Here is a 14,923-nt window from a genome sequence, read left to right on the forward strand (position 1 = left end):
GTTCCCACCATGAAGCATGGAAGAGGAGGTGTGATTCAAAATTCAAAGCATACCTAACTAGCATGGCTACCACAGCGTTCTGCAGCGACATGTCATCCCATCTGGTTTGCACTTAGTGGGACCATCATTTGTTTTTTAACATGAGAATGGCCTAAAACACACCTCCAGGCTATGTAAGAGATATCTGACCATAAAGGAGCGTGATGGAGTGCTGCGTCAGATGACCTGGCCTCCACAATCACTTGATCTAAACCCAGCTGAGTTGGGTTGGGATGAGTTGGACTGCAGAGTGAAGGCAAAGCAGCCAACAAGTGCTCAGCACCTCTGGGAACTCCTTCAATACTGGAAAACCATTGCAGGTCGACCTCAAGACAATTTTTTGTTTACTACACAATTCCACATTTGTTATTTCATAGTTTTGATGTCCTTAATGTTAATCTACAATGTAGAAAATAATACAAAAAATAAAGAAAAAACATTGACTGAGAAGTTTCTGCAAGAAATCAGCATGATAATACATGACCGACATCCTGAAATAGTTGACCTTGTGATGCTGTAGCCGTTGATCTGCAGGAAGCGAAAAAGATCCTGGGCCTTCTCTCGATCGCGGGCCTTCTCCTTCGCTGTCAGTGTGTCATAGGGCACCAACAGAGGGTGTGTTCCCCCACCTGAAACCACAGTCAACCCAGCGTTAACTAAGACTTGATCAGCCACGGCTCTCTACTGTGTGTCTGTCTGAAGGCAGATGGTGACATGAATTGGATGCACCACTCAGCTGAACCAATTTAGTCAAGAGCGGCGAGGCAGACACATGCATATGCTCACAGGCACATATAAACACCACACCGAGAGGCACTTCACATCCACTATACATAAACATAATGTATCTTGCTCTTTGTGTTGCAAGTATGTCTATGTAATAAGCGTTGATATGATTGACTTTGTTAGCAAATCACCTCTGCTTCCAAGGTCACTCTTTTTCTTCTTGGCCCAGATGTTATGGTAATTTTCAGCCACCACCTCCACCATCCCCTTGGACCAAAGACAAACAGTACAAACAGTACATCTCAGTGAGGAGCATGTCCAGCCCACGTTGCTCATTCATATTCAGGAAGTATTGCCTTTCATCTTGTATTCAGACTGAGAGATCGTTTGATGTTAAAAAGAAAAACGTGAGGGCGCTCACCTGCAATTCTCTGGACAGAACCACATTGCTTGTGTCTATCGGGCTTGGATTGAAGCCATTTGCCTGGAGAGTAACAAAAAGATGCAGATTTACAGTGAGACACTTTGATAACAAAGTTTCTGCTTTAATAGCATTTGTTAATGGATTAGTCTGTGTATTTAGGCATTCAGTCTGTTATGCACAGAGATTAACAACAAAATCAGCTTTGTGTTCACGGTAAATAACTGTGAGCTGAATGTTTACATACATATAGTAATGCTGAAAAGTGGTACTGTCCTGAAAATACAAACTGATAGTGTATGTAAGCCTAGATCATTTTGAAACTCATCTGTAGATGTATAGAAATTATAATAAGTTAAAAAATATATATATATTGACATGTTTGTGTTAAGGAGCAAAATAAACAGCCACATACTGTAGGTGATCATCAGTGTGATGCTGATCTTAACTGTATTTACAATAACCAGTAACACAAAACACCATTAGGCTGCAACTGAGAGTGCAAGAAAACAAGTTAACAAGACGAGAAGCTTAAATTGTTTCCTATATATTAGCTAGAAGTAATGCCAATGGTTAAAAATGTAAAAGTAGATAGCAAAGAGTAAGGAATAAAGGGTTAAAATAGGTAAAGATAGCTAAATGTACAGTAAATAAGTAGTTAAAATTGTTAGTTTAAAAGACAAACAGTTGAAACAGCTTAAAGTAATGAGAAAACTGTTTATTTTTTTCAAGGAAAAAGAGATGAACTAGTTAACTTAGTTTGCTAATGCTAGACAATATCCACTGAATGCCAAGCAGTCGAAGTATAATTGCAAATTTGAATAAACAAGCTAAACATTGACAATTTAATTGTATGAAAAATATTCATCTGGATTATTTGCTCATTTTAATGCCGTATAAAGCTCCTTGTTTAAGAGATTAGCTAAATAAATGTCTCATGAAAGAATTAGATTTTATATTCATGTATCATAAATATTGGATTATTTCATCATTATACAGAGAAAGCCAATTTTCTAGAAAAAACACGACCATTCTACTCATAGCATACCTTAATGTTCAGCAAATGGCATGACAAGCACATCTGATTTTGCTGTTTGTCTCTGTCATATTCTTTGCACTGTACCTGTGAAGCCTGAGAGATTTTTCGCATTTTCTCACTCTCCCTCTGTTGAGACATGCTTTCTCCATCCTTGGTCCTGTCAATGTTCCAGCCCATGGCCAGCATACTCTTCAGGGACTCTCTAATTGGCCATCTGTAAATCTCTTTTTCCTGAAGCACAGAGACAGAAATAGGGAACAAGGTCTAAAATCCAGGAGCCTTAATCTTTACCTTATCTCTTCATTGTTCACAAACGCCACATTTTGTACCTTCTCTGTCAAGGCTTTGTAGGTCCTGAGCTGAGGGTGAATCTTGCCTTTCTCATCCACAGAGTCTCCATATTTCCATCCCAGCAGCACCTAAGGCACAAGCACAGAGGGGTGTACAGGGGTGAAAGCAGTCTTCATTGCCTCCAGAATCTCTTAAAGCTTGATTTATTATTTGGAAGACCGCGTAAGAGATTAAGTATGCGTAACACATTAGGAGGTCATGGTACCTTCAGTTCTTGCTGTCCTCAGCTTCTGTTACATTTTTTGACAGATACAACAATGCAGGCTAAGCACTTGGCACAAAAGTGAGCAGGGGCCTTCTACACAGAGACTAGCACAATTATTGTCAGCATGCCCACAGTATCCCTTTCAATAATAACAAAGAGAAAGCAATGCTGTGATATTGGAAAAAAGTACTGATTTGAATGAAATGGTTGAAATGCTTCCCTGCTGATTTTGTGCAGTGTTTCTTCAAGCTTTATCTCACCTGGCTGCATGGACTATTAACTACCTTACCAACAAACTACAGTATAGTACAGTGCTCTCTCCTTTTGTATCAGAACAAAATGCGCAAAAGTACACAATGGGGTCATCACAGACTTTGTCGCCTGGTGTGATCCAGTAAGATGAAAGAGATGGTGATTGACGCCTCAGACCACATTAGTGAACATCCAGAGATTGGATATCGAGATGGTCGGAGCATACAAATACCTGGGTGTTCACCTCAACAATAAACTGGACTGGTCGGACAACATGGATGTCTTGTACAAAAAGGGTATAAGTTGTCTTCACTTATTAAGGAGTAAATTTGATCTGTTTTTTTTTCCCGTTTTTTTTTTACTCGTGACTTGCTTGAAGTCAAATGTGCAATTTAATCCCCATTTTTCCAGGCAAAAGCTCTTATCTTTGGCCTTACCTTCTCTGCTGACCATTTCTCATGGGAATGCTCTGCGTATTTGTTGGCAAAGTGCTCGAGCTTCTCTGGAAGAGCAATGCTGGGGGGGGGGAAATGACAGTTAGCTTGTGTATGTACAGTCATGTGTAGTCATATACTTTACATGTCATTACTGGTATGACTTAATAAATCAGGCTGATACTATATTTCTTACTGACGTGTGGCTTGAACATGGCTTACTTACTTAGCAGTATTGATGGGTTTGGGGTCGAAGTTGCCTTGAGCGTCGACAGAAACAGGCTTTTCCACGGTGGTACTAATGGAAGCGTCCACGTAGTCTGGGGGCAAAGCTCCAGCTATGGCACTGAGGCAAGGCATGGCCATCTTAAATAGCTCTGGGTCATATTTCTGCATGGCGAGAGAAAGAAAGCTACAGTGTAAATGCAAAACTTAGCTCTTAAAATCCTCTTTAAGTAAAGCTGTGCAAAGTGTGTTCAACATATACAAGTAATTCGCTTAGTTGTTCATTTAAGGTGGGACTTAAATAAAGCCATATACGGCCTCTCCAGTCTAAGTGGGTAAGTGCATGGGCCAGCGGAAGAGACATTAATGAAGAATTATTCTAAAAGCTGAAGAACCAGCATGCTAGTTGCTCTGGATCAATGACGGCTGTCGAGATATTGATGTTTTCAGGCCGGCCCTTTGCACACCCTCCTTTCATGAGTGTGCATTTAGAGAGATGTGCTGAGTCCAGCCATCCGCATCACGAACAGACCTCAAGATATTTGTGCCAGTGAGTCCCTCGCATACATACATGTTAATCAAGGCTAAATTAGGTGGAAATTATGAAGTCACTGTGAAATTGTAAAGGACCCTGATGAGAAAAACATTTTGTGCGATGCATGAGTGACCCCTCACCCTCTGGGAAAGAGAATCAAATACTCCCCAGAAGATTTTCTTGGTGAGCAATAGTTCATCCTCAGATGCTGTGCCGTAGCTTCCCCAGCCCGACGGGAGGCAGTAATACTTCCAGTTCTGTTCATAGTGGTTGGTTAGCAGCTGGAGGACACACACATAGGGCAAAGTAAGACAAAACAGAGTAATAAATCTACAGAATTTAGTCAACAGGGTAGTTAATTGGCAGGCAGCAAGCATGCAGCCTGCACACACACTCGCAACACACTGGCAGTGGGCCATGCATGTACAGCAAAGAGCAGCACAAAGGAAAATCAGTTCTCCCACGCTCAACACAAATGAAATCAAAACGTGTACATGAAAGTATAGAACAAGTGTGTCCGCCATTTCACAGACCAGTCACAATCTATTACATCTCCAGTATTTCTCTCGTGTGGCCAGGCGGATAGAGGGGTGCAGTGGAGCCAGCAAGCCTGTAATCACACAGTCCAATACTTCATCCCCCTTCATTGTTTTCCCCACTGTAGCTGCCCACCTCTGTTACACCAGGTGATTAACACCACGGGTGTGTTAGAAATGCGCACTTTTGAGTGTGTGTGTGTGTGTGACTGAGAACACCAGCAGATTAAAGGTACACCTGCAACAGAGTTGGTGGAACGTAATGTAATAAATTAGGGGAGTGAAGCGTTAACAAGTAGCGACGATCGCCAAAAAACAAAAGTGAAATTATGCAGAAAATAAAAGCAAAGAAAACGAAAGACAGGAAACAATTAAAACTGAGGCAGGCAAGCAGAGAAAGAGTCAACATGAGATAAAGGCAAGATACAGGAACGGCATTTAAAAAGAGGTGGGGGAAGTGAAGAAAACCGTTGCCCACCCTCAGAGGCATCTTGCAGTAATCAGTCAGCAAGGGCACATCAAAGACAAGGCGGCGCAGGAGCTGCTGCAGCATGGAGGGACGAAGGTGCCTGCAGAACAAGGTTAGAGAGAGATAAGAGTGCTGTTGCCCCGGGCTGCCTTTAACCAGAACATCTTCAGACTCTAACCACTTTTGTCTCACTGATTTAAAGGATATTTAGGGAAACCTGAGCTATAATAGAGTTTTGTTCGAAAGCAGATAAAATGTACTGTTGAACTTTCTATCCCTGCCTGATGAGATTGTTCAGTGTATTATCACTAGTGAAAAAAAGGCCCACAAACTAGATAAAATGTATCTCTACTAATAGTTTCATATGTTCCTCACTTGCAGACAGCCAGCAGGCACTCCTCTATAGCATCTCTCTGGGCTTTGGTGAGCGAACGGCCCTTGGATAGCCGGTAGATTGTGTGCAGAGTGGAGTCGATGAGGGTCGCGTAGTGCTCAGTGCCAGCAAAGAGAGGGGAGCAGCGGGTGAGGAGAGGTAGCAAGGCTGAGCCGATGTAGCGGTTCATGGCCAGGGCTGTCTCTGTGGTACACAGACCCTCCTGTAGAAAGAAAGGGTCACAGGTCATACAACGTGTGACGGTGGTAGCATTAAAAAACATTTAAATTCAGAATATGCAACTTCAGAAAGAAGTGCATAACAACATAACATATCGTCCCGCTGAGAAAAATAAAGTTTTATGTTGGTCTGATATGACCAAGTGGCAACCTCCATGGCTGTGAAGCAAAGACAATGCGGATGTGCCAAAAGCTGCAATTCCTCAAACGTACACTTGAGGTTGGCTGCAGAACGAGTCAATCTCCATAAGCCCCTATGTTAAAATGTCCAACTCCACAGCAGAAATAAACATGTTTACAGCCTGGTACTAAAAATAGTTTTAGTCTCTATAGCTAATTTCCCTGTTCATGACAACTGTACTGAGTCTGATTTTTAAATCATATATATATGTATGTATATATATGTATGGTGTATAATCACCCAGGTGTCATTCGGCCTGTCTCAGGGCCACCTGATCCACGTCTTTGCTGATTTTTAGAATAGCTGGGAAGTGGAAAGGCCAGAGATTTTAAGCTTCAAAACGGCTCTTCAGAAACATACAGGGGACGTCGTGCATACACTGTCAATTCTTTATACTTTCAGTGGGTATGACTAGTCGTGGCAAACTTTGCATGAACATTGCAGTTAGTCATACGGCTAATGTTTCAGCATTTACACTTATCCCACAATTGCCACTTGTGTTCACAGTGTCCTCTAGTCATCGTAAGTTTCATAGTCTTAATTTAAAATGAATGTTTGATCAAAGAGTACTGTTAGAATTAACAATATGTTGGCAAAGTGCAAGTACTATTACAACCACAGACAACACTACAAAAGTTCCCAGATATCAGACAGTCACTTATGCTGCGCAGATTAAATTAGCATGAGCATCTGTCAGACTGAACAGCACTGTGTTTCGCCTGATGTCAGAGCTAATAGCCGGAGGTTGAGTGATATTCTTAGCATCTGCCATATTAACACTGTTGACCGGGGCAGACACTGATAGATATACAGATTTCCAAGCCTTCTATATGGGCTCTCCTTGCGGTCTAACTCTAAATCAGAGCTTAACTCAAATTAAATACTGCACTGCACACACACACACACACACAGACACACACACACACACACAGGGACTCTAGCTCATGAAACAGCTGACTTCATTGCAGACCAGGTGCTAAAAATGTGTCCCTTGTGTATTGCTATGCTTTAAATAAACTTTTTAAACATGTCATGTGATGACAGATTCCCTTTAGCCAAAATACTGCTCCCTATGGATCTGAGAGTTTAGTGCTGAGCCAGGTCTTTGTTGCAACAATTTCATCTACTTCTACCATAAACTTTTAGTTTATAATACGAATAAAGAACAATTACATTAATTAATGATCCTAAAATCTTTGATGATGTAACAGAGGCTGGCCATTCGTTACTTCTCTCCTGTATTGTTGACAGCTTTACCTACCGTATCCAGAGAGGTAGCAGCCCTCAGGTCAGGAAGGAAGCCCACTTCGAGCAGATGCAGCAAAAAGCTCTGATCCTCAATACCATACACCCTGTCCAAAAACAGCACCATGGGGGCTTTGTGATCCGGACAGAAGCTGGCTGACATATCCGGCTCTGTCACCGACCCATCTGAGAGAGATTGAGACAAGAAAAGGAAGGCACAACACGTAGAATAAATCGCATAGGTGTGAAGCGGTGAAATATCCAGAGAACAGCGTACAGTACATAATGGCAAGTCTTTTTTGATTAGGGGATTCATGTGTATTCATTAGGCAGCATGCAGCGGTATGCAGCAGCATGCGAATGAGAGTTTTCTGGTGCGAGACACGGCTCGCTGTCTTCACTCTTGGCCTGCTGACAGAGCCTGTGTGGCAGTACTCTCGGCCGCAAATTTAAGAGGCGAGTCTTGCCATGCTTATGCAGATCAATCAATACAGCAAGACAGCTCGCTATAGAAATGATCTGGCTTACTCGGAGCTATGGGAGTGTGCAGTAAAGCGTTGTGCTGATTAAAAAGGCATGAGCGGTGAAATGAAATCAATAACCTTCTGCCTTGCACTGAATGCGCAGACTTTCATAAGCATCGCACTTTCACAGTATTTGGGCATCTTGTAGTAGCATGCAAATGGAAGGTTAAAGCTGACCAGTACCTTTGTTGGTGATGGGCATTTTGAGTGGTATGCTAATAATTCCCACAATGTCTTCAGTGGGCACGAGAGAGCGCAGGATGGCACGGATACGCAGGGCTTCACCTTTACCTTTGTTGATGAGCTGAAGACAAAAAGGAAGTGAGAACAGGGGAAAGCTAACCGAGAAAAACAACACATAAATCCACAATATATTTCAAGCATACATGCATCTCTGGGGCACAACGTCCCAACAGGTCAATGAGTGCAGAGTAGAAGGACATGATGGCATTGCCCATATGTACCACCTCCTCCTCATCGTCACCATCAGCAGACCTAACAGTGGGAAAAGTGAAGGTTGAGAAAAATATAAACAGGAGGGACATTTTTAAAGGGCATCAGAGCAAAGACGAAAAGGCATGAGGGATAAACAGCTAATCTTAAGAGTAAGTCCTCAGCATTGATTTGATAAGCTTTGCTTGATCTTTATGGCTTACACGTCAGAGCTGACTCCGTGCACAGAGCCCGGCAAGTCCAAAGCCGGTGTCTCAGAGATCTTGATGGCTTCTTTCATGGCAGCTAGCAGGCCATTCCCTCCCTCTCCCCTCAGGGCAGGTCCAAAACACTCTGGACGACGGATGAGTAGCTTGACCACAACGCTGGAGTTCTCCTCCACGCTCTCACCTGGACGACAAATATAATTTCTTATGAGTATAAACAGAAAGAAAATCATAATTAATGTCAGCAAGAAAACGCAGAACATACACAGTATTATCTCTAAGCCTCAAGCACATCTCGAGGAAGGCTTTGCCTGAAGTCTTACATTTTACATCTTACATTTTCTAGTATTTTAGACGAGAAAATAGAAGAATGAATATAAATACAGAGTGGGAGACTGAAAGAAAGAGACACTGGATGGTAACTTCAGTCATACCGTTAACGAAGACAGCAAACCGCAAGAAGGAAAGATAACGCTCCCCCTCGATGGGGTTCCAGCCGATGTCTGGATAACCTTTAGCCAGGAGCATTGGACAACTCTGAAGACCACATCCCGCTAGATAGGTGACCACCTACGAGCACATCACATCACAAGATCAATACATATCCAGCACTAATCATGTGACGTTGTCTTTACATCACCTAAATTACACACTATGGTCTCACCTTGTCCAGGTCCGGTTCTTCCAGTGCCAGAGCAAGGCCGTTGTTGTCCATCACAGAGGAAGCAGCCACATCTAGAGGTGTGGAGCCCCTCATAGCTGGTGAAGCTACAATACAAAGCAAACTCTGTTGTATTTTAGAAGCCTTTGACTGTGTTCACATTTCAATAAGTGTACATAACAATGTACAAATGAATAGACAGCAGGGGGCGATGTTTCTGCTCCCTCCACTATCAGCTAATCTGGATCAGTAGAGTTAAAGGGAAGTTTCCTCCACCACTGGATACTACCACAAGGTTTATGTAGCAGTTTGAATACAAAGAAATCATCTATAATACTGTGGTTACAGCTTGTATAGTAAAAAAATGTATTCTATAATTTCATTAAATATTCTGTGATTTTTATGTGTGTCTATGTGTGTGTCTTTGCATTCATGAGGGGTTACACTCTCTCGTCCCAGTGGGGTGCTCTCGAAGACTGTGGCACCGCCATCTTCAAACAGAATGAGAGATGAGTCAATAGATTCTCAGCGCTCAGACTTATAATTAAACACACGTCGTCTAAGAGGCGAGTATGTGAGCTCAGAGCAGAACAAGTCCTTCGATGGCAAAAAGGTGATCACCCATTATAATGAGAATGCTGGCAGTCTTTCCTACAGTCTGTACATTTTGGTTGAATGATGTCTTCATCAAGTAAATAATGTTACAGTAGTAGTCATTTGGCTAATTGCAACGTAACAGACACATAGAGAGGTGTACACACCCAGGCCCACGCTGCTATTCTCCAGCAGGTAGCTGAGGTGGTCGAACATGGCTTTCTGGTTCTGACGGCTGATCCGGCAGAAGTAGCACAGGAAGCGGCAGCAGCTGGCCACCATCTTGGGGAAGGCAATTTCCTGTGAAATGGCACATACAGACTAAGTAGGGTCAAACATCTTTCGTGGTTGGAACTTAAAACAAAACAGTTGTAGTAAAATCACAAGCACAAGTACACAAATATTTTGCAGACACCGGTCTATAGTAGACTATCTTCACGTTGAGACATTGCTCACAAATTGTCACGTCTCAAAATAAAACACCAAAGTGGTTTTAGAGTGGTTAGCGCTTTATTCTGGGGTGCTGAGTTTATTGTAATGACTCTCTCCAGGCTTGTTACTATAAAGTCACCCGCATGTCTTCATTCCTAATTAACATCTAAAAGGCCTGACACCTTCACACAGCCAGCCAGACAAGGAGCCAGCTTCACTCTGCCCTTTCTGCCCTCCCTCACGGGCTCTGATGCTGATGAAGGGGGTGAAAGACCACCTACTGGGACCACTTCTTCATTAAAGTGTGCTCATCCTCCAACCATGTTTCACACGCACAAATGATAACAAGCAGAACTGGACGAAAACACAAGCTTTCTTCATTTCTGGTAAACTGTGTGGGTGCCTCTTTAACATCCTGTATAAGCAGAGATAAGTATAGAGGTAGAAGTTGTTAAACCTGGGACTTGTCTCCTCCGAGCACATTGACCATGACCTCCATGACAGTCTCATGCATGCCCAGTATTCTCATTAGGTTGGGGTGCTGGTAGAACACTTTGTTGTTCATGATGTCCCTGGAGAGGAAAAAAGGCATGATGGATGCTTAACAATCATTAAAACACAGTGCATAGTGTCAAACCAGCATGAAACTAAGAATAGCAAGACCAGAAACATGATCATTTGTATCTAAGATAACAGGTAAAGCTCCTCCGAGGCACCCACAACTTACCCAAGTCCATCAATCATGAGCTTCTCCTCCTCTTTCCCCATACGAACAGACAGCAGAGATCTAATCTGACCGAGGGAGGCCAGGAGGTTGATGGTGTCCTGGACCGAGGCTGCACTGATGGTGTAAGTCTTTCTCATGGCCCTGAGCAGCTCCCCAATGCTGTCATACTGCCTCCTCAGTAGGCTGAACATCTTGCGGACCAGCTCTGGGTCCTGGATGTGACACTCCTGGGCCCAGCTGACCATTGTCTGAGAGATCAGTTCCTTCAGATTCGCTGGAAAGCAAGTTGGGTAAAGATGAGTGATAATTTTCTTTTATAAAAGGAACTTCTGAATTAAAACAGATTTATTTCAAGGAAATGTGTCTAGGATCTGATATAGTACATCTCAATGTTATAAAAAGCCTTTGCAAAGATGCTAGAGGGGCACTCCAGTGATTTACTGCAATTTCACAAAGTCAGAGACGGAAAAAAAAAGGTAATGGTTAAAAACAATATAGCAGAAGATGAGTTGTCCTGACTGTAAAATAAGTGGACTAGCCCTTTAACATGATAACACCTCAACAACTGGTCTTGGCAGATGAGCTTGCGGTTCACGGAGTCAGGTTTTTGCCTGTTGCCAGTTTTTCCTTGCCACCGTCGTGAGGTGTGTGTTCATGGTTAGAATGGTCACTGTAAATAATATTATAAAGAGTACGGTCCAGACCAGCTCTATGGAAAGTGTTGTGATAATTTTTGTTATGAATTGGCACTACATAAATAAAACTGAATTGAATAAGAGTAAAACAGCTACATTTATCTTGGTGGCAGCAGAACAAGACAACGGTATAAAGTTGTGAATATGTTAGTTAATAGTAAAAACATTCAGCAGACACAACCTTTAAGTTGTAGATCTTTTAGCTCTGTTTGGGTTTCCACCAACTCTTCCTCCTCCTAGCTGCTACAGTTCATAGAGAGTAAATCAAAACAGTGAAGAAGTGCTGAAAGATGCTCAGTAGAGCTGAGAGGAACGGCAGAATTGGAGAATAATTCTCTTTGGGTCCATCAATACAAATGAGCTCTTTCACATTGCGTACAGTAATTTGATCAGTTGTTAAAATCAAAATATTGATTAGCGCAGCTTAATGTTGCATAGTTACGTATGCTCCTTTAAGAAATCTTCAAAACTGCATTATTACTGTGAATTCTGAATTACAGTAATGGAGATTGTGATAAAGAGCTGTGTGTGGTTACAGAATTATGAATGGGAGTATTCTTTAAAACAATGCAGGCTTTTCTCATTGTCAACAGTTAGATTCAGCAGTGAAGTGCTTGCTGCACTGTCTTGTAATCCTTCTGGGATACCACTGACTTTAAGAGGAAAATATACTGTAACCTTTCTTACATTAACTGAGGTCACACCAAGGTAAAGCAAACCTACTTATGAGACACACACACACACACCCACAGCACAAACCTCTATTAGACTAATGTTGAAAGGGCCTACACTTGACTGGGTGCTGCCATTTTAGCACACAAAAAATTCAAAGGCTGCATTCTCAAATTGGCTCAGTGATGCAAATAAGACCAAGACAAGAAAAGACAGAGAGCCCTTACAAGTCTTCCGCGTGGCTTGAGTCTGCATGTATGTATCAGCCCCAGTTTCTAAAGGAGAGGTAATCAGCTGTGTTTCAACAATGTCAGAGTTATTTTCCTCTTTACAATGGGAAAGGAAAACACGGTTTGTGAGCTCATTCATGAAAAGGCACATATTTGGCACAGCAGAGAGGAAGCCCTGTTATGTAACAAACAAGGGAGGGGAAGTGGACAAGGTATTAATAGTTCTGTACAGTCCAATATTTTGCTTCTGTGGTTAAACGGAGACATTTTGTTTGGACGGCTCGTATGTGGTTTACCCTTAAGGCTTCATTAAAACTGGATCAATAGGGTGTGTGGGTGAGGGTGTGCACATATTTGTGAATCCGTTCTTGGGGTATGGATACACAAAGAAGAGAAAGACCTCAATTAAACAACTCAGAACCATAAAAGATGGAGCCATTTATACGCAATTGATTTCCTTAAAAGTATTGCAATTAGGTGATTGTGTTTTTAAGACCCCTGAGCCTGTATGGTTGATTGAATCTGCTGGTTTTCCAAAGACTATTTGACACCAGGCTGTCAATCAATGTAAGTGTGTGTGGGTGTGTGTGTGTGTGTTTTTTTGTGTGATGGGTGGGGAGCCAGCTGAATATCACAGTCAGCGGTAACCGATCCTGCTGCCGAGAGTTGCGTGGGTGTCAGAGAAAGGGCAGAAGCACCAGCTTGCTCCAAAATGAGAAGCGACATTTCTTCCCCTCAGCCAAGATGCTTCACAACACCTGACTCTCATTCTGTCACACTGTCACACACACACACACACACACACACACACACACACATGTGCGTTCCTCTCTCTCTGTCTGTGTTGTTCTTGAATACACCCCTCCCGCACTTTCCCTTCACTACACCCCAACCAACAAATCTGACCGGTCTACTGTTACACTGATGGAAGCCGGCGTTTTTTATGGTGCGAGAGTTCACACACATTTCCTTTGCTCTCTCACACACACACATTTCTTCCGGGCAAGTCATCACGTCTGAGCATTAAATGCTTCTGGTGGATGAACCATTCATCAGGGAGGAGGAAAACGGCTTCTGTGCTCCTTTTACTTCATTCCCATAAAATAATGGCGACGGCGCCTTTTGTATCTTCACCGTCTCTCTGAGCAAGGTGATGTGACGGGAGGAGAAGTTACAGCTTGAGTAACAGTACAGGATATACAGTATCATGTCAGCTTCACTCTTACCATCCTCCTGCCTCCTGGCATATCCTCTTCTTGTATAAGATTTTATTTTGGGCTTCAAAATATATACCAACTGTCACATACACTTCTCACATGTACTATCTATCTATCTATCTATGAAAACTAAATACACTTTTGTTTTCATCCCATTTTTCATGGGTTCAAGTTAAAGGTTGGATCTTTATTTGCCTCAGATTTTGTTTTCCAAATTTGTTCAAATCTGTGTGAGCACTTCTTCTTTGCCAAGATAATCCACCTGACAGGCGTGAAATATCAAGATGGTGATACAGCACAACAGCTTGGGCTGATCACAATAAAAGGCCACTCTAAAATCTGCAGGTGTATCTTGAACTATGGCTATAGGACTACAGATACCAATCTTTTTTTCCCAAAGACAAAGTCATGACTTGCTGTATATATCATCGTGACTAAACATGCATTAAATAATAAGCAAAGGTTTAGGTTAAATTTGTCTTCATGCTTCCCATCGGCTGTTAGCACTCAGCTCATAGCACAGCTGGTTTATCTGTGGCCTCTTGTTGTACATCTTGTTGAAGAGTAATATTATAGCCAGCTGCATCCTAATTTACCAAGCAAAAGTCAATTACAGGAAGAAATAAAACATCCAGACTAGAAAAAGACAAACATGGCCTCCAAACTAAGCTTTAACACTTACTGCAATCATATTGTGTACTGCATGATCACAAGACAATTCAAAGAAAAACACTGCACGCAGATAAGAGAATTTTCCTGGAGAGATTTTCAATAATTCCTCTCCCCTCCCTCGCTTTCTGACACCTCCAGCTGTTACAGAAGCAGATGTGACGCTCCTGAACAGCAGCTGCCACCACAAACATGTCTTCTAATCAATCATTCCTCACACAACACCCTGCGCAAACCACCACCACCACCACCTAAAGCACTCTTTTAAAGGAAAAACACACACTCCTCTATTTTCATCCTCCCTTGTACCCTGGAGATCAATGTGGTGGTCCTATATTCTCCGCTTCAGGGTCACAGCAAATCCCAGTGGAGAGATTGCCTTTCAGCATCTGCAGTAGGCAACACATAGTTCAGCCCAAATTTATCCACGTGCAATTTGGCCACTTCTTGTTGCCAGCATTGCTTTCAAGAATAGACGGTGATGTTATGGCGATGGCCAGATTACAGAAGTAATAAAATACCCTTCTTCACATTAGTTAGCTCATATCTCGGCAATTAAAGGCAGACCCACGT

General features: G+C 42.4%; 1 protein-coding gene across 1 annotated transcript in view; it reads right to left on the reverse strand.

The window, feature by feature from the left end:
- LOC104937379 (ryanodine receptor 3) overlaps positions 1-14,923 on the reverse strand; it is a 108,362-nt gene that overhangs the window by 26,929 nt on the left and 66,510 nt on the right. Inside the window, exons 43-61 of the mRNA XM_027274894.1 lie at positions 10,868-11,141; positions 10,598-10,712; positions 9,876-10,008; positions 9,118-9,221; positions 8,888-9,023; positions 8,451-8,637; positions 8,181-8,289; positions 7,978-8,098; positions 7,287-7,456; positions 5,608-5,828; positions 5,242-5,332; positions 4,368-4,508; positions 3,694-3,857; positions 3,471-3,549; positions 2,555-2,644; positions 2,310-2,456; positions 1,187-1,249; positions 957-1,032; positions 545-668 (exon numbers count right to left, since the gene is read on the reverse strand). Coding sequence (XP_027130695.1) covers positions 545-668; positions 957-1,032; positions 1,187-1,249; positions 2,310-2,456; positions 2,555-2,644; positions 3,471-3,549; positions 3,694-3,857; positions 4,368-4,508; positions 5,242-5,332; positions 5,608-5,828; positions 7,287-7,456; positions 7,978-8,098; positions 8,181-8,289; positions 8,451-8,637; positions 8,888-9,023; positions 9,118-9,221; positions 9,876-10,008; positions 10,598-10,712; positions 10,868-11,141 — 2,545 coding nt within the window. The remainder of the gene's footprint in view (positions 1-544; positions 669-956; positions 1,033-1,186; positions 1,250-2,309; positions 2,457-2,554; positions 2,645-3,470; positions 3,550-3,693; positions 3,858-4,367; positions 4,509-5,241; positions 5,333-5,607; positions 5,829-7,286; positions 7,457-7,977; positions 8,099-8,180; positions 8,290-8,450; positions 8,638-8,887; positions 9,024-9,117; positions 9,222-9,875; positions 10,009-10,597; positions 10,713-10,867; positions 11,142-14,923) is intronic.

This window comes from Larimichthys crocea, chromosome XXIV (assembly GCF_000972845.2).
Source record: "Larimichthys crocea isolate SSNF chromosome XXIV, L_crocea_2.0, whole genome shotgun sequence".
NCBI classification, from domain to species: Eukaryota; Metazoa; Chordata; class Actinopteri; family Sciaenidae; genus Larimichthys; species Larimichthys crocea.